Source organism: Excalfactoria chinensis, chromosome 5 (genome assembly GCF_039878825.1).
Source record: "Excalfactoria chinensis isolate bCotChi1 chromosome 5, bCotChi1.hap2, whole genome shotgun sequence".
Taxonomy (NCBI): domain Eukaryota; kingdom Metazoa; phylum Chordata; class Aves; order Galliformes; family Phasianidae; genus Excalfactoria; species Excalfactoria chinensis.
Genome location: NC_092829.1, coordinates 45,907,832 through 45,933,713, shown reverse-complemented (window position 1 = coordinate 45,933,713; position 25,882 = coordinate 45,907,832). Strand labels below are relative to the sequence as shown.

The 25,882-nt window shown below is 43.1% G+C and overlaps 1 protein-coding gene across 2 annotated transcripts; it reads left to right on the top strand.

Annotated features, from left to right (window-relative positions):
- Positions 1 to 95: 95 nt before the first annotated feature.
- INCENP (inner centromere protein) lies at positions 96 to 16,581 on the top strand. Of its 2 annotated transcripts, XM_072337579.1 has the most exons (17): positions 96 to 289; positions 374 to 487; positions 870 to 1,651; positions 3,447 to 3,498; positions 3,663 to 3,696; positions 6,441 to 6,516; positions 6,888 to 6,939; positions 7,602 to 7,719; positions 7,807 to 7,941; positions 10,076 to 10,185; positions 10,565 to 10,685; positions 11,595 to 11,717; positions 12,228 to 12,400; positions 12,666 to 12,756; positions 13,544 to 13,657; positions 14,817 to 14,976; positions 15,559 to 16,581. In XM_072337579.1, exons 1-17 carry the CDS (start codon positions 153 to 155, stop codon positions 15,771 to 15,773), a joined length of 2,607 nt encoding a protein of 868 aa, XP_072193680.1. In that variant the 5' UTR covers positions 96 to 152; the 3' UTR covers positions 15,774 to 16,581. The 2 variants fall into 2 exon arrangements, with proteins under 2 accessions (XP_072193680.1, XP_072193681.1); XM_072337580.1 differs by lacking the exon at positions 13,544 to 13,657.
- The last annotated feature ends 9,301 nt before the right edge of the window (positions 16,582 to 25,882 follow it).

Below are 25,882 nucleotides of genomic sequence, written 5' to 3'. Positions count from 1 at the left end.
CGGAGCGCGGCGGTGATAGGTCAGCGCGGCGGGCACGGTGTCGGAGTGGGAGGCGAGCAGTAGGTTTGAATTCCAGGCGGGTAGAGCTGTTGCGCGCGCGGCGGCGGCGGCGAGGGGAGCGGGGCCGGTTGGGGCTGAGGGAAGCCGGAGCGATGGCGATGGCAGCGGGCCTGGCGCGGCTGCCCGCGGTGTGCAACCAGCGGCTGGCGGAGCTTCTGCGGCAGGTGGACGACACCGACCTGGTGTGGTTGGAAGAGATCCGCGAGGAGGCGGCCAGGATGTTCGGCAGGTAACCGCTCCCCCGCCGCGCTCCCCTCCGCTCCGCGCCCAGCCGAGCCGACGGCTCCGCGCTGAGCTCTGCCCTCTCCCGCAGCCAGTACAACGATCAGCCGGAGCTGATGCCCAAAACGCCGTCGCAGAAGAACAGGAAGAGGAGGAAGCGGTCGTCCGCGCTGCGGGGAGAGAGCCTGGAGCTGGGCAGGAGGAGGTAGGCCGCGGGCACAGCTGTGAGGCGAGGGGCCTTGTCCCGGGGCCTTTTGTTGCGGGGCCTTCGCTCTACGGGCCGTTCTGAGGGCGTGCAGAGTGCGGGTCCCGCTGCGGCAGCCCCCGCCGCGCTGCTGTTAAAGGCCTGGCTGTGCGCTATCTCGGGGTGTTCGTAGCCTAGCGGCTTGAGCGCGCCATGACACGGAGGCGGCCAGGTAAAGTGAACCCTGCCTGCTAGCTGTTCATTGGTACCCGCGGCCGTTTTGTATCTCCTGTTTGCTTTATAGTTTATAAGTAGTGCTTGCTGATCTGCTAGAGAGCTGTTTCTACGGTTCTGGGCTGTTGCTGAGTCCAACTCTATGCTAACTTACCGTCTCTGTTGTTAGATTATCTAGAAGGAGGACCAACAACCTCAAGGCAGTGTCCTCCAAGCGATATTCTCAACGACTCCAAAATAAAGAAGATGCAGGACCACTCAGCTCTGAGGCTGAAGAACCCTCAAGCCAAACTGTTTCCCGGCGGATGACAAGATCCCAGGTTGCAGCATCTGCTAACTGCGCAGAGGTCCTTCCTGAACATCTTGGAGAAAGGGCTGTTCCTGTAGTAGAAATCAGTGTCTGTGATCGCATTAGTGCTGAGTTTCAGTTCCAGAAGCGTGCATCTGAACCAGCGGAGAACCACCCCACAGGCCTTCCACCGAGCTCAGATGACAAGTCTCCCAAGGAGAGCAGTGCTGCAGAATCACAGCCTTTGCCTGCTGCATCTGAGCTCACAGTCCCTCACACCCCAGAGGCAAAAGGCTCAGGAAAGAACAAGAGCGCATCTAAGAAGACAGCAAATGCAGCTGATACTACAGTTGTCCTAAGTGAAGAGTCTGGGCTGGAAGAGGTAGATGACTCTGCTCAGGCACAAAAGCATAATGGGAGGGATGATAAAGAACCTCAGCGTACAACAGATAGCCCAGAAACTCCTACAGGCTCTAGGCTAAGCCGTCGCTCTGTGCGCAGAAGTTTGATGGGCAAACCTTCCACGATTCGTAGAACCTCATTGGCAGAGAAGTACTCACTAGCCCGGAAGAGGGAAAGTACTATTCGGAAATCGATTGCCAGGACAGTGATCAAGCGTAAGGCACCCCAAAAGTTATCTGTGTCTTCCAGCTCTGTGAACGGTGAGTTTGAACATCACCGGTTATGTGCTTTGCACTGGTTTTGCTCCTCTTGTCAAATGTATTACTTGCGTGAGACCATGGGTCTGGTGTTTGCAGTGGGTGGGAATCTACACGGTGGCCAACCACCCTGCGTGATTGGGTTCTGTGCCTGGAAAAGTTAATAGAGATAGGCGAGCCAACCTAGAGAACAGAGCATCAAAAGCACTGTGTGAGCTCAACCCTCAGCTGAACAAGAGGTGGCTGGCTACTTGAAATAATGCAAGAGAGGTGATCGGTCAGTGGCTGTTCTTATTGCTAGCTCCTTGCGGTATCTTGTGCAATCATATGCAGCTTCTGAAGAAAGATGATGTTAGTGGAGCTAGTTCTTTAGTTTAGGAGCAGCAGCTCAGATAGTTCTTAGATCTTTCTAGCTTAGACAAGCTTCAATTAAGCGTCAGTGTTCCAACTGACTTTCTGGATAGCTCTGTGAACAGAGGAACCCAGGTAACTGTTAACTAATAGGTTAGAGCCTACAAATTCATCCTTTAATTCACGTGAGAGAACATTCTTTAACATCTGAGTTTCTGTGGTGATAGCTGGCAAAGTTAAAGTGGCAAATGGGGTTTGTTTGTTGCTTGTAGCCCTTTGGGTGGACTATGGGCTCTGTCTTGTTTTTAAGAAAGCAAAGTAGCTATTGTGAATTAACTGATTTTTAGAAACAATCTGATTACATCTTCTGAAGCCCCTCTTTTGAGAAGGAAATTCCGAGGCTGATCTTTGTCAGTGTATTAAAACAATCTAAGCTTAGTTTGCAATACAGGTGGGTTTCTGTAAAGGATGAACACCTGCTTGCTAAACAAGTCCTTGCAAAAACAAAGTAAACTACCAGGGCCAGCTCTGTCTACAAAACAAGATCACTTCCCTTAAATCTGTCAGAATACTTCGCTCCATCCCAGGATCATTCTTCAGTCCGGGGCTGACCCTGGTAACTTTGAAGGGACATTGAAACAGCTTTTTCTCCCCAGTTTAAATGATTGGTCTGCGTTGTCTCAATCTGGATTACCTGGGAACCTTCATTTCTTTCCTCTGCTCTGTTTGATTGGACAGAGCTCTTGCCCAGTAAAAATTTCCAGGTGTAAAGAGAGAAGCTGAGGTGCTTTAGGCAGCTCCACTTGAGCAGAGTTTAATGTCTGACTACGCTGCATAGGTATTAATTGACTGCATGGTGTCTGCTGTGTCTCCAATGGATTGGGTCTTGTGTATACAGTGCGTATTTGTGTTTTCCTTTCTGATAGCATCAGGGGTGGAAATTTAGGAGCAGACTTCATACTTGTGCAGTGTCTGTCTGCATTTACCCCCCTCAGTCTGAGGCGGCATATCCATCTTATTAATTATTAACTGCAGTTTCCAGCCTGTGTTGGTACTTGAAAGCTAACTACCTCTGAGCTAACTGGAATGCTTAGCAGGGAGCAGCACTGCGACTGTAAATAATGCTGGTTTCAACTACTGCTAGTATCTGAAAATGGCCCTGCAAGATGAATCTGGGCCTAAGCCTAGACACTCTTAATGTAAGCACATTGAATATCACTTTTAACTCATCTGCAATTGAAAACAAATGTTTTTTTAATATAAAAATTGTGGACTGTTTATTTTTCTAGTGCTACTTGGGTACGTGAAGCTGCCCTTGCTTGTAGCGGCATGTTTTTGAATTGCAGGAGGTAACCCAGGAGGCAGACAAGTCTTGAGAGAATCTTGCAAAGAGTCTTGGCTTGTACCTCACATTATAGTTTTGGCACCCTTTTTTCTTTTCCTCCAGGCTCGGGTTCTGAAGAGGTGCCAGAAGATGAAGAAACAGTTGTCAACGCTGGGTAAGGCTACTTCCAAGATATGTTTTACTCTTAATATCGTGCTTGTTTGTTTGTTTGTTTTCCCTCCAGCTGAATTCTTGATATAAAATGCTTGTGGATAACAAGTCATTTCATAGTTTCCTCAATGTTATTAAATGTGGCTACCTTTCTAATTCTTTTTCTAGACCTCCTCCCGCACCTTGTACCCCTCCAAAGCCGGTAAGTTTTGACAAGGAGTTAAAAGCATTTCTGTTTGTGTGGACTCGTGCCCAAAATACTTTGCATGTGTGTCTCATATGTTGCTGGGAAATCAGGGAGTTCTGACAACGTACAGATTCAGACCACTTGAATAAAGAAGGCGTAGGGCATTCATCTCAGCCAGTGCACGGTCCTATACATAGCTTACCTAGTTCTGATGGACAGAAAAGAGAATAGTCTGATTCTGTTTCGATCAGAGTGTTCCAGAATCATCAGAATTAAAAACAATGAAGGTTTTCCTCAGAAAATAAGTACGCATGACTTGAGGCTTCTTTCTGTATGATGTTACGAGCTTGGATGCTTCCCAGCCAAGTCTAGTTTGGAAAACAGCATTATCTGTCATCTTACATAAGTATATTTAATTGTATGTGTTTTAGTAATGTGAATGATTGATTACATTCAGGCATCATTTACGTTGTTGAAGCAGGTCCAGAGGAGGGCCATGGGGATATCAGAGGGCAAAAGCACTTCTCTTACAGGGACAGGCTGGAGAGCTGGGGCTTTTCAGCCTGGAGAACAGAAGGCTCTGGGGAGACCTTTTAGTGGTCTTCCAGAACCTGAAGGAGACCTACAGAAAAGCTTGAGAGGGACTATTTTGAAGGACATGTAGCTACAGGATGAGGGGAAAATGGCTTTAAACTGGAAAAGGGTAGATTTTAAACTAGATATTAGGAAGAAATTATTTACTGTGAGGGTGGTGAGACACTGGAACGGGTTGCCTGGACAGGTTGTGGGTGCCCCCTCCCTGAAGGCATTCAAGGCCAGGCTGGATGGGGCTGTGAGCAACCTGGTCTAGAGAGAGGTGCCTCTGCCTATAGCAGGGGGCTGGAACTGGATGATCTTAAAGATCCTTTTCAACCCAAACTATTCTATGATTCTGAGCACCGAATTCAGTTTTTGTTTCAGTTTGCTATTTCTGTATTTTTAAAGCTCTTGACCTTTTCGCTAGTCCTACAGATTACTGAAAGGTTGTCAGTTTGTCTTAAGACAGCCACAGAAATTTGTAAATATCATTCAGGTCAAAACATATCCCTCCATGGCTCTCACTGTCCTTAAGAGGAAGAAATCCCAGGATTATGCCAGCGTTTTGTTGAGAATTGTTTTCAATAGGCAAAGGCTGAATTAATGTAGTGGAACTCTGTTGCACTGAAGCTTCTGTAAACAAGGATAGGCTTACAGATGCTTTTGTGCATCTACTTTTCAGTAGGTCTGTAAAAGTTCAAGTAAGTTCTTGTAGTGCCTGTGGATTTTAGCCTGACTGAATTGCAGTTCTGGAAAAGGTTAAAGTAGAAATACGAATGGGGAAAAAAATGAACTGACTGCTTTGCAGAACTGTGAATAGAGTATCTGTATCTTTTGCTTCTCGACCCTGATGAACTTACAAATATAATCTAGTTATATAGTGTAGTTGATCTATCCTTAATCCTCATGTTTTATTTTATACTACCGCTGATAAGAGTGGGATTTTGTAACCCCTTTGTATGGTACCTATTGAGTCCCGGCCTGAAGCACTGAATGAGCACCTAGGGAACAGACCCGGTCAGCCCTGGAAGCATGGGTGAAGGCAGTTCAGCTGTGTGACCAGAAGGGGTGCAGGCTGGCTGCACCTCTTGTAGACCTCATTTAAGGGCTGACTCCACTGGGGAAGGACCACTTTCTGGGGGTGGAATTCATGTTTGTATTTCTAGCTGGAGTGCAGATTTCAAAGGCCATTACCTGTTCTCAGAGACATATTCTACCATTATCACCACAGAAGTAAATCTGTAACACCAAGGGAAGCAAACAGCAGTGTGTATCACATTCATAATGGAGATACATAAATCAAGGAAATGAGCTGTTTGTTTTTGCTTTCTTAATCTTTCAGCATTGCTAAGTAGAATGAGCACTGTCTGATTCTTTGCCAGAACTCCAGCAAGCATAAACAGATTTCAAACTGGGAATGCTTTTGTCCTTAATGGGCTGAGTTTGTTCAGTTTAAGCAGTCAATACTCCATTGCTGATATTCATGCTGTGCATTAACATCTACAGTGCTTCTACTCATAACATAAGAAATTTTCCAAGGTGGTGTTCCAAGCAATTTTTTCATAGCTGATGGTTAGGACTTCACTCTGGATGCTGGTACCAATACTTTATAGTAGTATTTTACTCCCTAGTTATTTTACTGGCAGGGTCTGTGCCAGAATGACCTAATTTCAGGGTCAAGGGAAGGGCAGCAAAGCTGGTGAGGGGACTAGAGCATGAGTCTTATGAAGAGCAGTTGAGGCAACTGGGATTGTTTAGTCTGGAGGAGGTTCAGGGGAGACCTTACTGCCTTCCATAACAACTTGACACAAGGTTGTGCTGAGTGGTCTTGGCTTCTTCTCCTGGGTAACAAGCAATAGGATGAGAGGGAATGGCCTCAGGTTGCCCGAGGGGAAGTTCAGGTTGGATATCAGGAAAAACTTGGTGGGGAAAAACAGTGGTGAGGCACTGGGACAGGCTGCCCTGAAAGGTGGTTATGTCACTGTCTCTGAAGGTGTTCAAGAAATGTGTAAGTGTGGTACTAAGGGACATCTGTTAGTGGGCAACAGTGGTGGTAGGTGGATGTTTGGACTAGATAGGTGATCTTAGGGTTCTTCACCAACCTTAATGATTCTGTGATTTTTATGAATAGTTGGTTGTTCCATATCAAGAATTGCACTGAAAGCCATTTGTTTTTCCTACAGGATTTCCAAGGCCTGCGGATGTCACTTCGTTCTCAGGCTGTGAACAAAAATGAACAACAGGAGACGAGCAACAAAGGTAACTTCCAGAGGCTTTCTGTGTCAGAATTTTAAATAGTTATGTCTTTGGGAGACTGGGAAGCTTGAAAGACTGGCTAGTCAATTTGAAAGCCCAATTTGGAAGACAAGGACTTGTTTCAAGAGATTAACAGTTAGGAAACTCTATGCTGGACTTGTGGATTTTCCATCCTGGGAGGTGGATGGTAGTGGTCTGTGATGTGATATAAGGTTATGTGCTCTCAGGTGGAGGGAGAACCTTTATTTTGTATTTCTAGGTTTCTATGACATTGTGTATTTCTGAAAGTAGTTAAATCTGTTGTCTGCTTTCAAAGCTGTCTTGTAAGGGAGTTTTTGGCCAGAACTGACTGTGTAATGCTTTTTTTCTTTCAGAATGTGACTTAAATAAGGGTGAGAAGACCCAGGAACCACCCCAAAGTGCCAGGTATATTCATAGGATCATTTAGATTGGAAGGTGCCTGTGGTGATCTGTAATTCAGTCTCTTGTTCAAAATAAGTTCAACACAGAAACACTGTTAAATGGTGTAATGGAAATACTAAGTCATGGCCTGAAGCAGTGATTGAGCACCTGGTGGGAAGGCAGGGCCAACCTAGGGGAGCACAGGTGTATTGCAGAATACCTGAGTGACTGGAAGAGGTGGAGCCAGGATCCACCTCTTCCCAGACCTCATTTAAAGGTTGACAAGCAAGAGGGTCTCATCTGGAGATCCCTGCTTACCTGAGGGCCTTACAAGCCTTCTGAAGGTAAGTGATTTCTTTCTCTTATTTCTGTACCCACTGCTGTGACACGTGAGTGGATTCTCCCTCACTGTGGCCTGGGACCGTGCTGCTCTGTTGTCTTATTGCACCGTTGCATTATGAATGGCTTCAATGACTTGTGACTATGAAACTTTTGAAATAAGTTTTTTGTTTCTACAAAAAGATGATTAATTTTTTTATCTTTTATCATGTTAGGAATTTATACGGTATAACTATTTGAATATTCGCCACCTTTTAAACTGGGATAGTTTTATGACTTCAAAAAAGCATTGAATTTGAGACAAACAGGTGTTTGCAGTGTGTGATAAGTTGCACTTGTTCTCACAGGAGAAAGACAAGTTACAAAAGAGCTGTGGATCAACGCTATGACACCCAGCAAGCAGAAGATGGAGGGCTTTCTCCTCATAGGAAAAAGACTCCATCTCCTCCCTGTCCAGCTAGCAAAGTAAGGTCCTTATAGTCCTGATGTACTTTGGCAGGAACTGTTTCCTACTGTGACTGCTGTGTATAATAGTTTTCCTTATTTTCTTAGGTTGTACGTCCTTTCAAAACATTTTTGCACACTGTGCAGAAGAATCAGCTCCTAATGACCCCATGCTCTGTGGGGAGAAATGGAGTAATAAAGTCTTTTATCAAGTACAACACTCCCATCCAACATGATCCCAAGGTAAGATATGACTGTCATAAGCTACTAGAAGATGATCTGGAGTGTCTAGGTTAAAGCACAGATGCAAGACAAAGTTTCCTACCCATGTTAAACTAAGGAACAGTTTCAAGCTTCCTGTTTATATAAACTAAGTAAACTTGTGGCTAGTCAGCTTCCTGGAGATTTCTAACTCAACCTCTAATCTTTATTTCTGTAGCATTTCTCTGTGGTTTTATTGACTAACAGGTCAATAAACTAACAGTGATTTTCATTTCCCAGTTATTTCCAAGAGGATTTTGAATACTGCAGTTTCAGTATTGAAGTCTGTAGATCCTAAGTTACATTTCTAGGAGTGAGATCTTAGCAAGTCCCTCTTAAATCTAAGCTGCTGATATTCTGAGGTTTATCAGATCTTTGGAGCTCCTTGCAGGGAGAAACATGGGCCTATTCTGAATTGGAGACTGCTGTGTCAGTGAAACAAATATGCTGGTATCTGCAGAAGATAGAGTACAAATATCAAGGGATTGTAATTGCAGCAGCCAGATATTAGCGGAGATGGATTGTATGCCTTTCCTCTTTGCAGGTGGATGCTGTTAACTGTAACTGTGTATTAGCACTGTGATACTTATAGCATCAATAGGAAAAGCTCCTGCGTGCCTAACAGAGAAGGATTTTGAGTGGACTTGAGAAGTTCTGATTCTCAATTTTCAGATGAAGTTGGTTTTCTGTGTTCTATTTATGTAGAACTGTTTGGGCACTCTAGCAGCATCAGCAAGGGCAGGAGTGTAGCTTCACTGATACACTTAGAGATGAGTTAGAAACTAGCGTGGAAAGCAGAGATTGCTCCTACTGCTTATACTCAATAACTTGCCTCCAAAATAAGGTAGTTCTAGGGCTTGTTTTTACTTTCAGAAAAGCTGGAGAGGGAGAGGAGGGCATAATGCAGAAAATGATTTTTCTTATGCCTATCTTCTATCTTGGCTACCTAACATCTAAACTTCTGTGTGTTGCTTAAAGCTGTCATGGTTGTGATGCTTAGGGAGTCTTATACAGAAGCCTATTGTTGAGAAGTAGTAAAATATTCAACCTTTTATCTCACTGGTGTTCCTACTGATATTAGTGCTTGTCTTGGTGAAGGAGCTGATGTGATCAGAAGAGTCTTCCTAGTGGGTCCCTTGTTGCTGTAATTTCACTGGAAGTTTTACTTCAGCTTTTGTTCCAGTGCAGGCAACTTCCCCCTTAAGACTTTTTCCATACAGGAGCTGAGCATAAATAAGTAAAACATGAACAGTAAGTGAGATATAACTGTCAATTTTCAATTCATCAGTTGGATCCAAATAACTACTAGTCTCAGCATGAAGCTCAACGTAAAGTAGTCAAGTGATTGACTATTTCACCCCACTTTTCAGTATGGTACTTGAGCTGAGGCTAGAGATGTCATAATTAGGTATTTGCAGTATACAATCTGGTGTTTATCGTAATGTTTTTGCTATGACTGTACTGGTAGTTGGCTCTGGCTCTTGCAATTGACAGTATACTTCAGGTTGGGTTAGCTGGATTGTTTGGTGAAATGAGAAAATGCCCTGTATTTCTGAGTAGGTGATGCATGGGCCAACTGTGCTGCAAACATGGTTGCAAATAAGCTGCAAGCACTCTGTTTAAATGGTGGTGGTTTAACAAGAGATAAAGCTTTGTGGAAAGCAAAGAAGTCAGTAGGAGCTCTGAGCTGAAGTAAGCAGTGTGTTTCTTAGAGTACCATCTGTCCCCATCACTCGCTGCAGGAAGTTAATTTTATTGCCAAGCATTAACACTGCTTTTTTGGTTCACTTTACCAGATAAATCACAGTGTTGTCTGTCTGCAAACTCTGTGAAAGCTGTCTGGACATTAAGAGCCGATGCTTCTGTTTTAACTTCTCAGCTTCTTCTCATGCTCTCAAGGATTAACACTATTGCTTTGTGTCCATTGCATCTGTTCCAAGACATCCGTGACCACAGCCTACCTGAGGTCTGCTTAAGGCTTATTACCATCCCATGGTTGTGATTACAGCTGCATTTCTGTGGTGTTATCTCTGGGTCCTTACTTTAATAATCTGGGTAGGCTAAGGTGGAAAGATGGTATAGTCATATTGTATAGTCACATTTTGATTCGTCTTAGGAAAAGGAGAGACAAAAACTGCAGGCTCTACGAAAAAAGGAAGAGGCTGAGCAGTTGAGAAAACAAAAAGTGGAGGAAGAAAAGAAACGGCGACTAGAAGAAGCAAAGTTGTGAGTATAAGCGTTTTGTCTCTTCTGGGCTGCTCTCTCTGGGCCTGTTGTGCCATGTGTCAAGGCCATTTATCTTGCAGTTTCTATATATGCAGCAAAAATTGTTGGTTTGTTTTCACTGTAAAAACAGTATTGGATCTCATAGTATCTATCTGAAGTGCTACTAAGAAATTAACTTTTCTAGCTGACTGCTTCTGCTTTTTGCTTCAAGTTCTCTGTGTAGCTTAAAAATATTGCCAGTTATTAAACAGCTTGTTTAATTCACTCACTATAACACAGCTCTAGATGCGTGCCTGCTTTCTGTTTGAGTCTTTTTGAGGTCTATGGTAGGAACTCATCTAGCTGGGCTACACTGACAACATTGGGCTGTGCTCTGCAGGAGGCGTGAAGAACGCCTGCGTAAAGTGTTGCAAGCTCGGGAACGGGCAGAGCAATTGGAGGAAGAAAGGAAGCGGCGCATTGAGCAGAAGCTAGCTCTGTTTGAGGAGAAGACAGAGAAGGTAAGGAGCATCCTACATAGAGCTTACTGGTGAGAGTAATGAATTGATTGAAGCAGATGATGCTGTGTGAGTGTGCCTTCCAGGAGGAGGAATGAAGGCTGCTGAAATTCAAAGAATAGTCATTTGATAAAGGTGTTTCCATAAACGTCGCCCTTAGTGATACTGAGTTACTCCCTTTTTCTTGGGTACAGCAAATGGCAGATAACTCTAGAAAATAAAGTTTTATGAATTTAAATGTGGTTTAATAGGGCTTTATTAGTTGGATAGGAAAACAAATTTGAATAGGTAATGGCAGCCTAATCATTTTATCTATTTGAAGTTGTTCTCTGATCTGATTAGTAGGTAAAGATGTGAAAATCAGCAGACTTTCCTCCACATCCTTTCTTTTACCTGAGATCTTCAGATGGTTTATATGACTATAACAGCCCTTTGTCTGCTTTCAGTATTTTCGTCTGCTTTATTTCATGCTTATTAAAATAAAATCTTACAGCATTTGTAGTATTAGATTTCTACTTGCAGAATAGAATTTGTATCTTTTTACATCTGTGCAGAAGAAGATGAAGTTGTGAATACTCCCTCCCTGGAAGCATTCAAGGCCAGGGGGCTTTGAGCAGCCTATTGGGGGGTGTCTCTGCCTGTAGCTGGGGTGGGTGGGGGGGCTGGAACTAGATGATCTTTAAAAGTCCTTTCCAACCCAAACTGTTCTATAAGTCTAAGAAGGTTATTTCCCTAAATATTACATTTTAAAATAGAGCACAGATCTCATTGACTCCTACTGGCAAAAAAAGGAAGTCTGTTTCATTAGAGGGTGGGAACTTTGTGTTTTTAAGACATACTGCCACAGTAATTGACGTACACAAAACATTGTCCAGTCTGAGGCTTAAGTATTCATCTAGCTGTGTGCTTTAGGTGCGGGAAGAAAGACTGGCAGAAGAGAAGATCAAAAAGAGAGCAGCTGCCAAGAAAATGGAAGAAGCAGAGGCCCGGCGCAAGCAGGATGAAGAAGCCAGAAAACAAAAAGCACTGCAGCAGGTTTGTGCTGGGCCCATCTTACTGTACTGCATGCAGTTAAAATGGCTGCAGTTTGCTGTGGTCTTTGTGAGCAAGGAATGCAGCAGGAATGCTGAGGTGAACCAATTGAGTGAAAACTGGGGTGAAGAGATTGTCCTCAAAGCCCTCCACAGCACTGTGCTTCTTCCAGCACTGTTCTGTGAGCTGCTAGTGGTGTTTGTAACCTGCATTTCTCCTGCAGTTCTAGACAGATTCTTACTGAAGACCTTCATTTATAAATTAGCAAGTATTAAATTCCTCAGTTAACCTTGTCTATTAGAGTGTGGTTGCTATTGGGCCATTTAGGATACATCGTGGTAGAGAAAGGACAGTGCTGAAATGCATGAAGGCACTGGGGCTGTAGCTCTTTGTATTATATTGCTGTGTTGTGATATATGCCAAAAACTTGGGTCAAATGAGGTGATCCCGATTCTTTGTTCTGGAGCCTGTTCTTGTACAACGAGGAGTAAGTGGCTGCCTTCTGCTTACCAGGAGGAGGAGGAACGTCGGCACAAAGAGCTAATGCAGAAGAAGAAAGAAGAGGAGCAGGAACGTGCCAGGAAAATTGCTGAGCAGAGGCAGGCAGAACAGGAGAGAGAAAAACAGCTGGCTGCAGAGAGAGAGCTGGCGAGGAAGAAGGAACAGGAAAGGATTCAGGCAGAAAAGTAAGATAATATCCATTTGTGTACCAAACTCTGTGCTGAGCCTTTTAAAAGCAGCAGAAATGCATGGTGCTAGTGAAAGGCCTAATCACTGATGAGCTATTTTGCACTGGGCATTTCTGACAATTGTGGGTTACTTCACTGTGTTAAGTAGTTCTTAGCTCAGTGTAGAAGCACCCTGAATAGCTGGGGTTTGCAGCAGTCTCTTTGGATGGCAAGATACCCATTTATAGTTTTGAGTGTAATGATCCATTGTCTTGGTTCTTAGGCAACGTGAACAGCAAGAGAAGGCAGCTCGCCTGCAGAAGGAAGCATTGGCTGCAAAAGAACAGATCCAGAAAGAGGTGGAAAAGAAAGAGGTAAGTAGACGTGGCTCTGACTTCAGTAGCCACTGACTGTTTAGAGTGGTTGGGCTATGAAGTTAGGAACCCTGATGAGTAAGCTACTCTGCTTCTGATCTTGAGCTAACTGGAAGTGCTTTTGGTCCAGTCACTTCTCTGTCCATTTCAGTATGGATGGAAGGTGTGCTCATTGTCTGAATAGCTGTCCTTTCTTCTTATTCTGCTGCTAACACATACTAAAGTTTTTGGCTCTTTGTGTTCTTTGCCCAGATATACTCTGCTTGGTATCAAATAACTGATCCTAGACTTTTTCAGAAGCAACATCCCAATTTTACACTTTATACTTTCAGACAAAACAGAAGTACAGACTGCAGAGTTCATGAGCTTATTTTCTGCAACAGTAATTCTGACAGGTTGACTAAACAAGCATCTTTGTTCGTGGTTTGTTTGCTGACAGGAGATATCCTACTACCTGCAAGGAGCTGAGCTCCTTAGTGCTGGTCCCTATGAACCCAGGAAGGTTCTCACCCTGTCAGTTAGCTTCATGAAGCTGGTAAACCTACTTACAACTTGTCTAAGACTAGGTGGGATTTATCCCACCCAGAACCATTTGAGTTAGCAGTCTCTGTTTCCTTTGCATCCAGTAGGAAGGAGTAAGAATGCGTAAGGTTGGATTCTTTTGGCTTGTTCTGGAATGGGATCTTTAGATTTTGTTGTTGTATGTCTAAATTGTGGATCCTTGAATGAACCCCATGGGTTAGTTGATAAGGTAAACTTAAATTCACTTTTGACATCGGCTTGCCAGAAGGAAGAGCAGTTGCTAGCAGAGGTGAAGAGGCAGGAGCAAGAACAGAAGAAACTCCCAGAGGAACAAAAGGCCACAGATGTAGCTCAAACACAGCACCTAGAAAACAAAGAGGTAACTGCTCTCTGGTGGAAATTTCTTTAAGGGATCACATCAGAGAACTTGGACTCCAGCACTGGCATATGCTGTTACTATGAGCAATATTACCTCCCCCTCTTTTTTGTTATTCCCTTTCAGTAATGAAGGGATGCTGTAAACTTTTTTCCTTAGTTACCTGAGGTCATTTCCTGATGGCCTTGAGTATTTAAATGGCTTTGGGGTACTGAAAATGCAGGAAGGGAAGCAGCAAGTATTAGGATTTTTCTAGCTGTCAGAATAAGGCAGTGGCTATTTAAAATTACCTTGTCTTCTCTAAACTTGCTTAACATACTGAACCTTGGAGGCAGCAAACATACTGAAATAGTTGTATTTAAGTTCAAAACTGGAACCAGCCACAGGATGGCAGCAAAGTGCGTGGAATAGTATTGCATTTGTGCTGCACTACCACTGGAGTGAGACTGTGTTAGAGATGAATGTGCACCGTGAGCATGAAAGTCAAATAAATACATGGATCTTTATTTCCTTGCAGAGCTATATAATTTAATCTTTAAATGCAAAAACAACCAAATGTAAACTAACTGTAATGTATATGGAGCCATGGAAAAAAAGCGTGTTGTGGGAGCTGTTTTTAGCTCTTTTGAGATACTTGTCTCTCGTTAAGAACTGACTTAAAACAACAAATTCCATGAAACTTAAGTTGTTTTCATGACTTGCATTTCTCTCAGTCTTACTGTTCCCATCAAAATTGCAATGTGGAAAATGAACATCGTAAAATAAACTATACAAGATACTTCATGTAATAGCATTAAGCAACTGGGTGTTAAGGCAACTGGGTGTTAAGTTGTGAAGTACTTGCAGGACATCACTTAGATCCAGCTTTGAGGATGTGACAGCTCTACTTAAAATGCCTTGTTTTGAAGGAAACTGCTGTATCTGTGTTAGGATGAGTATATTGCCAGCTTACTTATGTCCTATTAGCCAATTAAGTGGCCTAGTTAAACAAGAGAAGGCAGTGCAAAGTCAAAACTTCAGAACTGCCAACTTTTAGGTTTCAGAATTGTGCAGTACAGCAAGGGGGAATACCAAGATACTCTAAGCTACAGGCATCTCATTACAACTTGGAAGTGTAGCAATACTACTGAATCTAATACCTGGTAATATGTTTATCTTCTAGAATTCACCTGCCTGCAATTCATACCAGATGACTCCACAGTACCATAAAGATCCAAAGCCCCCCAAGATAAATCCAAATAACTATGGAATGGATCTGAACAGTGATGACTCTACTGATGATGAAAGCCAGCCTCGCAAACCCATCCCTGCCTGGGCCAGTGGTATGTGTTAGCAGGTTAAAAGCTGTCCTGAAAGACACTGACCAGCCCTGATGTAGCTTTGTTCCCATGGATGATGGTGGTTATAAGATTAAGCCTCTTCCTCCAACTGGGAGCTTCATGGAGCAGCACTGGGGAATGACGCTCTTTTAAACCACCTCAACACTGCTGCTAGTGTCATTTTGCCCGTGTGAGTGTGGAAGAGTTGTGAACTGCTGTTCTGGCCTTGAAGTGTGCTTGGCTGTGCAGTCTACAGAAGCTGGTTGTTGTCCTGCTTCTGAAATACCTACCAACAGGGAAACTAAAAAGTTGGTGTGGAAACTGACTGGACCCATAGGAAGAAAAGCTAAGAAACCTTGTCTCTTCCTGGACAGAATTCAGTATGTTCTCTCACACGAAGGGACCCGTGCTGAAGCTTTAGGCATAATCAAGTGCTTTAAAATGTCAAATGTTACAGGTGTTTCTTATGTTGCAATATTTGTGTGATTAGAAACAAAGGGAGCAGGGATGCATGGTATATGAACAGTCTACAAAGCAATTTCAATGGCAAAAAGTAATGATAACTCTAATCTTTTGTTTCTCCAGGGAATCAGCTTAGCCAAGCAGTAATCCGCCAGTACTACAACCCTCCCAACGTTGATGCACTCTTTGGGACGATCGTAAGCCCCAAGTTGGAGGACATCTTTTACAAAAGCAAACCACGCTACTTCAAGCGTACCAGCTCAGCTGTTTGGAACTCCCCACCGTTTCCAGGTGCCAAATCAGTTCTAGGTCTGCCATATGGCCTGAAAAAGTACTGAGGTGGACAGTAACTGTCTCCTGTGGAGCAATAATATGCATTTTTGTCTCTCTAGGTGAGAAGAGAGTTGCTATTCAGTATCCCTAAATCTTTAGGCACTAGCGTTGAATAAATGTCAGCTCTGACTGGGTCTCTTGCATTTTCTATTTTGGAGGCTTGTTTTCTCACTGAGTAAAGTTGCAGGCTTTGGGGAGATCTTGCTTCTGAACTGTGCATCTCCTTTTTCCTTCATCCTTAAGATGGCAAAGATTTAGACTTATGGGTCATGAGAATGTGCATCTAAAGCAAATGTGATTGTTCTCTTCAGCCAAACAGGCCTGGCAGCTGATGCATACAGCAGAGAAAGGTGTGTCAGTACTGTTCCTGCCTCCTTGTGGTGAAAGCCAGAGTATTGTACAGCTAATGACTTCTGTTATGCATCTTGAGTCAAGTCCAAAACATTGCTGATGTCCTTAAGAATAAATATATTAGCAGCCATGGTCTTCATCTCCTGCAAATTGCAAAATAATTTGGTTTGGTTTTCATTAGGAAGCTCTATGTCAACACCAAATGCATTTATGTGCATAAGCTATATTGATGATGTTACTGCAGCTCGGGAGGAAATATCCCGAGGATTTTAATGACCTTTCTTCTGTTGTTGGAGAGAGATGTGATCCTGAAGTTAATCATGTCTCCAGGAATACCCAGAGTAGCATAAGTAATCTTTGTACTTCTAGCTGTCTTTCAAGTAAATGATACAAAGGTTATGGTATTCTTTAATTTAAATTCCCCATTTGTGGCAGATTGGAAAATAAAGAGGTTTTTGTTCAGTTTTCATCCTTGTCTTGTTCCTTCACCCCTTAGGTATTTTACTTAGCGTGAAAGCTGGTTTTATATTTAGGCCTTCTCTTTGCACTTCTTGTTCAGTAAAGCAACGTTAAAACAGTTTCCTCATAACAGCAAAATATGAGCTCAGAATTCCAGCTCTAAGATTGCTTGATGTTCTTGTCTACAAGTTTCTGTATAGATAGAAGTCCCAGCAGGGCAGTGACATTTTACAAGGAAACAGTTATGTTAACTTCTATAGGTTGCTGTGGAAGTATGTCTTCTGCGAAGTAGACAAAATACATTATTCTTACCTCGGAATTATCTATTTTGGGAGGCTCGATTTGGTTTTAAGCATGGGTGAGTATTTGTGGCTGTAACCTCAGTCAGTAGACTGAGAACACTGTACATATAGCTTGGGTGCTTTAAAAAACACAAGTATGGATATTATGTAACATGTAAGGGGGATTGCGTATTTCCTTGTGCGTTAACTGTTTTTCAAATAAATATCTTTAAGATGCGTGTTTTTATAGTTACAACATCTGTCAATTTACTGTTGTTTTCTTTCTGGGAACTAGGAAGAAGACTGGTATGATGATAGATTCCCGGAAGTACATTCCTGTAATTCACAACAATATATATCTCTCTCTCAGTATGTTCATAATTGCTGTTAGCACATGGAGCAGGAACTGTAGCTGCAATATTCAACCCCAGGGCTAGTATTTAAAAACAAGCATAAACCCCACAAGGAGAAATTCTAGGTGTTTATAACCTGAAGATTTTGAGAATGCTATTTTGGCTCTTGATTTCAGGTATCTTTCCTGTGATTCCTGCTTGCTCAAGCGGTATTTCCTGAGCTCCAAGTGCATGTGTTTTATGGTGCTGTTCTGGTTCTAGGTGAGATGAGCTTCCCTTGGAGGCAATGCTCTTGGTCAGTGTCCTTCCTGTAGTCTGAATTTCAGTGGATATTACACAGATGCGTTTTCGAAGTGAAGACAGTCATTTAAAAAACTAACCCAAGTTATTTCTGTTTTCAAATTCATGGTTACATGCAGATTTCTTCTCCTTCCTCTATCAAGTCTTGTGTTCTGTTTTCTGTTCTGATTTTATATAACAGTTTAATGCAATCAGAGATGATAGAATGGCCATGTCTACCTACCCTGTTTCTGCAGCTAGGGACCAGCAGGTATCCAGAGAAGTGTAAGCATGAAGCAAGCACGCAGTGTTTCCCGAATGAGTGAACTTGACTGTCAGTGATTTGCAATGCTTTATTCAGCTGCAAAAGAAGGGGAAAGTGGTGGGGCAGAATCAGCTGTATCTATTCTTGTAGACTGATACTGTTTCTTTGGAGCGAGTTGCAGAAAATACTTGGTTTTAATGATATGAAACAGGATTTCTGCAGCGTTGTAAGCCTGTGATCCTGTAAGTTTGTAGAGGCAGGTAAGTCATATCTGTGGAGAGGATTGCAGGGAAGATGTAATGCAGGAGGGGTAAGGTGATACTCTCCATCACAGAACTGAGGGGCAGGCTCAGGGTTTTAGGACGTCAGCCTAAGTCTCTTAGAGTCTAAGGAATGTAAGTACCCTTGAGATGCTGGAGTATTTCCCATTACCTATCGGTTTATTGCTTGTCTCTGGCAAATCCAAAAAAGAGCGGGTAGGGCAGCATTCATGTTCTTTCTAACCATGTTGAGCGTTACAGACACTTCTGTGAACAAGAAATAATGGCAGTTGAAAAAGCCAAACAAGAAGTTGAAAAAGCAAATTGTTGGCAAAGAGAAAAGGCACTTGCAGTCTCCAAGGGCCACTTAAGCTTTGTAAGGATGACAGTATCTGTAACTGATCTTTACCGTTCTTGCTCAACAATGATGAGATTCTGACCTTGAGAAGACCCCCAAAGCAAGCACTCCAAGGCTTATTATTACTGAGCCATTTGACTCTTACACTACCAACTTCATCAAAATTATCAGTTTTGCTTCTCCCAGATACCAGATTCATCATTGAAAGTAAGCAGTATTGTGACTTCTTGCAAACTTCTACAAGTAAGTAGAGAAAGCAGCTGGCTCCTCTGAGGTAAGTGATTGTGGTTCAGTTTTGCTTAGAACAACTGAGTAGAGGGGAAGGAGAGGGGCTTTTACTTGCCATATCTGCTCAGCAGTACAGGACTGGTTTAGAAATAGCAACCAGGACCTCTCAGTGTAGTTTAAAGATAACGCTGACATGTCAAAGCACTTATTTCATGTCTGTTTACAGGAGCCACACCTGGCTCCCATTTGGGTTCAGAAGTGCTGAAAAGCAAGTTTAAGGAGCTAGCAGTATTCAAAATCACTTTTAGGTGTGTATGAGAGCTTGGTGTCCCAGCCAAAGCCTTACCCTTCCCCTCTGCCCCTCTGTAAGGACAGTTACTATTTATTCTGGTGTTCCCTTTCCTATATTTAATATCTGAACATGCTTTCTCCTTAGAATGAGGATAAATCTGGCTGTGTTCATTGTGGCTAATGCCTTTCTTGGCCTCCCCTTTGTAGGAGGAAGGCCTGACTAGGGATAATTGGCTCTGTGTCCAGTATAGCCTGCTACTTCCTGGGTACAAAAACAGCAGCTTGTGGCCAAACTTTGATGAGATCACAACTGTAAAGAAAATGGAGCCACTCTGGAAACTGGTGGGATAGGAAAGCTGCTATGAAGTGTAAAGCTGCAGGAAGAAAGAGCATTGTGGCAATGGCTATATCCTTCAAGGGGGTTGGTAGAAGTCTTGAGTGTGAAAGTATGTCCCGGAGATCTGAATGTGGACTGTCAACTTCCAGGGTTGAAATGGCAGTGGGAAGAAATGCTGGTGCGCTGGTGAAATCAGTGTCTCTGATTTCTTCTTGTAACTTTCCATTTCCACGTGCCAAGAGCTTTCTCTACCTGCGGCTACCTTTTGGTGCAGGTGGCTGCCTGTCATCCACAATACTTGTTTACACTGCACTACAAATTGGCTGCTAGAACAACAAACAAATGAACAGTCCTTTTGGGGCAGGCCAAATCAAATTCTGGTATTTCTTGCCTTGAGTACGTTATGTTTATTGAGCCCATAACTTGAAACCACCTTCTTAGCAAGCATTTGAAGTCTTTCCTTGTGTCCTGTAGGAAGTTTAAGCTTTTCTCTTGCTGTGTTTTCTCCATCCCATACTGCTGCCTCAAACAGAGTGGGAAGGTGCTGCACAAATCAGGATTCGGCTCTCCCATGTCTTTACTCTGGGCTGCTCTGCCCAATGCTTATACCACAGCACCCTTAACATAAGGCTGACCTACAGAGATGAGTTACACATGTCACGCATGCTCACTGTTCAAGTGAAGGGGATAATGACAGCTCACAGAAAGGCTTTGCAGGCCTGTAAATAACAAAAGGTGTTCTTCTATCTCCTAGGTTCTTATTGAATGGGATGAAGCACTTCTTATTTCATGAAATGAAGTGGTACATTTACCTCGGGTAAAAACACAAAGCCAGAGATGAGGTATGAGAGACCAAGGGTGCAAAGCACTGTTTTATAGCATACAAAAGGCTTTTAGCATTTCAATTCTCATGTATGGATGCACTGGGTCAGGTTCTGCAATGGTGACAAACAACTCACCTGAATAACATGTCCTTCTGCCATGTGCAGGACTGTGAATTTTGGCGAGTATATGTCTACATATATATATATGTGTGTGTGTGCATATACAAAGAGGCAGATGAGTGGAATGAGAAGTATATGAAATAACATACTCTGTAACAATTACCATATACCATACACGTACCAATGCCACAAACCATTGAGCTGAGTTATTCCTCACAGTTAATTTCAGCAGCTTTATGGTACAGGTGTCTCCACCTGAGGCAGATGTCTGAACTTAGTTTAGAGCCAAGGGTGAGGTGGTTAATCGGGACCCAGGGCCCTGAGGCATTGATGATCCTGACCAGCCTCAGCTGGGCTCTTCATCCCCAATAAAGCTGAGCTGTGAGCCCAATTGTTCCTTCTCTGAGCTCCATCAGAGTGCCGGGTCTCAGCTCAACTGCTTGTGGCTGTAGGTGCAGACCATCCCAGTCTTTGGACCAGCTTCTTGACTTGGCCACGATCCATTTCAGAGGTTATGTATCTATATAGGTGCATGGCAATTGGGGTTGAAAGGGAATTTGAAGACCATCTAGTCCAATCCTCTCCAAGGGCAGAGACAGCCCACCAGATCAGGCCAAATAGGGCCCCATAATTACTAGCCTTGACCACCTGTAGGGACAGGGCACCTGCAGCTGTTCTGGGCAGCCTGTGCCCTGAAGAGACTGGCAATGGACATATCACTTGGTTTAAGAGAGCTGCCTCTGCTTCATTGCTTCTATGGACAGAAAGAGAAAGAACCCCCTGATTTGTTTGCTATAGCAGGGAAAGCTATTTTCCTCTGTGTTGCTCAATGAGGAAAAACCGCCAATGAAATCACATGCCACTTGTGAATGGAGGAAGGGCATCTTTTCTCTGTAAGTAAATACACAGTAGCTATGAAGGTAAGGCTGCTTGACTGACATCAGTGTCAAAGGAGGAGCACAGACTGCTGCTTCCTTTATAAATGCCAGCTCTGCAGGAAGACTCCAAAGCTGCTGGGCTGCTGTACCGAACTGGGGACTGTGTGCAGCAGAAGCCACCATGAGGCTGACAGTTGTTTTTCTGCTGGTTGCCCTGGCATCTTACAGCTGCTCTCGTAAGTATGACTCCCATCAGCTTCTGCTTTCAACCTGGAAAATAGTTAAACATGAAGAATTCTCTCTCCTCTGTAACCATCCTTAAACCAGGAGTCTTAACAGATTTTGTGTTGGACTCCTTGCTCAGATGAGCTCTGAGTGTTAACATTCTAGATCTCCAGCCATGAAGGGACACAGCTTTTCTGGTTGGCCTCATTTACTCCTGGACTTTTAATTGCATGTGTCCACCAGGAAGCAGTTACCCTGAAGAAATATCTCAAGCAATTACATTGGGTCTGAAGAGACAGCTATTGGAAAATGCACAACATCCTTCAGCTCTAATAGTCACTGGCTGCTGCCTGTTCTCATGTTCTTCCTTTTCAGCATCTGCTGCTTGTGATACCCTGCGTAAGTTTGTGCTGTCAGTTCTCCATGACCCTTTGGATCAATACCTGGAGTTCATCGAGCCCTTTGTGGGGTCTTCTCCTCTGGTCAGAACTGCTGCCACTCAGCTGAAGGCGTGTGCAGAGGATCACTCAGAAGAGCTGAAGGAGGCGAAAGTAGAGATGATGGTAATTTGATTCTTTCTGACCATAGTTTTGTTCATTTATTTTTCTCGGAGCCAAGTTTGCATACTATTCTAATGGGGACAAAAGGAATTTTGAATGTAGACTTTCATTTCCATCCTTCTCTCCTGAGATGTCAGCATCACAAGTGATTTGAGAGGGCTGTATAAGACCTTCACTGTCTCAGCTGGAAGCTGGGTGAAGTTCCTCCAGCAGCCTCCCACTCCCTGCTGCTGAGTACATGCTGGAGAAACCAAGACCTGCTGGTTGGGGCTGAGGAGAAATTTCCCTACCTAGTGTTGTGCCCAGAGGGGGGGACCTTTCGGGGGAGATTTAGGGCAGGAGACCTTAGAGATGCAAGAGAAGAAGGAAGATTAAGTGAAACTTTTGCGATGATTTTACATAACAGGGTAGGGAACTCTGCATTTTCCCTATGTATTTTTACCTCGTGCTATGCCTGCATCCACTGTTCTTACTCTTTTATAGGACAACTTGCTAAAACGCTGTGAAGAGCAGGAATGATTCCAAGACCCTCCTTTGTGATGACTCCAAGTGCTGACTGACCCTGAACTTCCATCTTCCCATCTTTCCCCATTTCTTGGACAGGAACTTTCACGCTCCAACAGAATAGAGCCAACTGTGTTATCTAGGATCTGAAACCCTATCTTCAAACCATTTAGCTTTCTCATAATAAAATAAAAGCAGTTACTGTCTTTGCTAACCAGTCTTCTTTATTAAATGATAGGATGATGATTGGCTTTGGAACATCCTTACCAGGATTTGCTTTTCTCAAATACATGCGTATTCACATTTACAGCTGTCATTAACTGGACAGCACAAGGAGAGATGATACGGTATTTCAGAATGTCGCAGAAAGTTCCCAATGTAACATTAAGGCTGGAAGAACCACTGAGGTAACTTAGTCCAACCATCAACAAAAGACCACGGCATAAAAACAGTTCTTCTTCTTTAAAAAATCCAGACTAATAAATAGGATGAATCCATGGCAAATCCAGCACCTCTGTGAACAAAGGTGGTTAGGACAAGAAGCTTCCACCAAACAACAGTGACAGCTATTCTCCATCTATGTTCCATTGTACAGCTATGTGAAAAATACTGCTGTAGCACCAACATGTTTTGGAAGCTGTTAAACCAACTTGTTGACTGAGGTATGTGAAGGTATTTTATATGGAATAATGAAAATTGGTTGAGGTTTCCCCTATGAGGAAGGAATAGAAAGAATCCTAGCAATCCTAACTAGCTGCCAGCGAGCAGAACTAAGTCTGTGACTCAAGAATTAGCTGGCTCTGCTGAATGTTGCTTTAGCTGGCCAATAGTCCTTTAATTTTTACCTTAAGAATGTGCTTCTCTTGTTTTTAGTATAAGATGGGCAAGGTGATATTATTCCAAAGTTCATCAGCAAATCTGATTCAGCTGTCAGTTCAGGTGGAAGCGATCTCTCCATGACTTAGTGGCGACGGTGTAAGTTTGGCTGTAAAGTACCTGAAAAGCTACATAGAAGAAGCTGTCAAAAATATCTTTCCTTGGTCTGTAGCTATTTTCACTCACGTATCAGCTTTCTCTTTTTAATATGTGCACTGCCAGACCATAGATTGTGGTGCATTAGTCCAAGATACTATGTGGATGGATACTATAGAATGGAAGCGAGGAAAATGATAACAATAACATAATAATAAAGATAATTATGCAGGGAAAGTGGCAGCATGCATGAAGCCATATCAGAAGGCTGGAATTTGTGCTCAAAAAGTGCCTCAAATAAAATGACGAGATGAAGTGTATTGGATGCTCTGATTGCAGAGAACAATCTCACTGGTTGTACTGCACTTCCAGAACCATACATCTCACATGTAATGTCAGCGTGAACTCTCACTAACAGAGCAGTGTGTTCACTGTTGCAACAGCAGCAATTAATGAGTACAGAGGTCACCCACATTTTTCATCTATCCACTTCACAATCATGGCCTGGATCCAATCTTAGCACAGCTGCATGACCCGTTGGGACCATTTCCCACATATATATACCCCAGGTTCTAGCATTAAGCTATAAAGGTAACTCACTGGCATTCACAGCTTACTGCACAGTATAGAAAAAAATGGCTCTCGCTGCCATGAAGCTGACTGCTGCTGTGCTGCTCATCACCATGCTTTACTGCACCTCACTTGGTAAGTTTTGCCATTTAAAAACACTGAGTGGGTTCACAATGTGATGTACGTGCTCTGCAGTGTGATGGCCAGTATTTGAATACTCACTCTGGGCTCTCCTTTGAACGGATGGATTGATTCAGAACCAGCAATAATATACTTGCACTAGATTAGATGATCGGTCCTGCTGGTTCTAGAGACTAGTTCAGATGTGGGGACTCAACCTTAGGCAAAACAAACCCAATACAACTTTGTTTTTAACGATGGATAACTACTTACCATTACCTATTGTTACCACTAGGCTTGCTTCCTTGACACAAGGGTACACAAAGTGTCAGACAACAGAAAACAAATGTGGGGAAAGAAGTAAATTTGGAAGATGAAAATGCACATGAAAACAGAGATAATGTATAATATATAATCAAAGCTCAATAACTAAATAAAGACAGCTAATGCAGAGAGAACACAGAAAGGAGATTGGATTGTATGGGCAGCCCTGCTGTGAGGTTTTGGAATAACAGTAGGACAACCTTAAAAGCAAAGTCAGGCTTCACAGGCAGCTGTGTAGGTACTGACATCAGAAAGCTACAAGATTTGGACTTGAAGAAAGGAGAGATTACGGGAGTAGAAACATTTTCAGTTTACTTTCATCTAAAAGTGCTGACAGCTTCAGAGGGAGGAAGAAAAATGATCATTACAGGTAGGCTTTGATATTCACGGAGGAGCTGAATCTGTACAAGTCCAAGGTTTTTTTATATTCCTCTTTGTATTTCGTACTCCAGGTGCTGGATCTTCTCATGAGGTTGTCCCCAGTCTTCTTCAGACACTCCTTGAAGGCTCCGTAGAGCAGCTGTATGCTGGGCCAATTTCTCGATATAATGTTGATGAGATGACTTCAGCTGCTCTGACTGAGCTAAAGAAATGTATTGATGAGCTTCCTCCTCAGCATCTAAAGGCTCTTGTCAACCTGCTGGTAAGGAATTCTTTTTATTCTCACAAATAATAAATGTTGATAACTGTGCAGCTTTGTGCCAGGTTCTGGACAAAAAATCATCCAAATATTCTAACTTAAGCATTCCCTAACTAAAGTTGAGGCAGTGGGGAAGAAGAGCTGTCAGCATACAAGCTTGTAATCATGCAAATGCAATTTCAGACAGGTGAGACAGATGTTTTATTAACTGCAGAACAATTTTGGTTGTAAAAGACCCCTGTGATCATCTAGTCCAACCCCCAAACTATCACCATCCTACCACCAAACCATGTCCCTTAGTGCCACATTCACACAGTTCTTGAACACCTCCAGGGACAGTGATTCCACCAGCTTCCTGAGCACCCTGTTGCAATGCCTCACCATTCTTACTGAGAAGAAATTCTTGATAATATCCAATACAAATGATGATCACAGTAAGAATGCTTGGGCATGTTCCCTGCCCAATGGTTGCAGAGACTTTAATGTTAAAGCCAGAAGTGCATTCTTAGGAAGAATGAACTTCAGGGAATCGTTTATGAAGCCAAGTCCCCATTTCTGGGTGGGATGAACTCAAGGTATCTTGTTAACAGCCACAGCTGACACTATGGTGGGGCCTTGTAGGAGTGGTGTGTCCTCTGTTGTCTTAGCTAGGAAGTGGGAGGTAGAAAGAATCAAACTGGTAGTTTTTGGTCAAGAGCAATGTTCTTTTTGCTTGGATACACTTCCCAATATTCTCTAGAATATTTGATATCTGTGATGTTATTAAAATTAATAACTCTCCTCCTATGCAGTTTTGTGAAGACATCAAATTCTCTGATGGAAGAAGCACCTTGCTTCATGCAGGTGTGTTTTTAGGAACAGAGCCAAGATGAAAAAGAAAACTTAGAGATATTAGCAAGCAGGACTCCAGCCTGT

Excerpts from the sequence above, each read along its gene's own strand:
- INCENP (XM_072337579.1), top strand. The coding sequence starts at position 153 with ATGGCGATGGCAGCGGGCCTGGCGCGGCTGCCCGCGGTGTGCAACCAG. Across the intron at positions 6,517-6,887 it reads ACAGGAGACGAGCAACAAAG|AATGTGACTTAAATAAGGGT; the intron begins GTAACTTCCAGA and ends TTTTTCTTTCAG. Across the intron at positions 7,942-10,075 it reads CCATCCAACATGATCCCAAG|GAAAAGGAGAGACAAAAACT; the intron begins GTAAGATATGAC and ends GATTCGTCTTAG.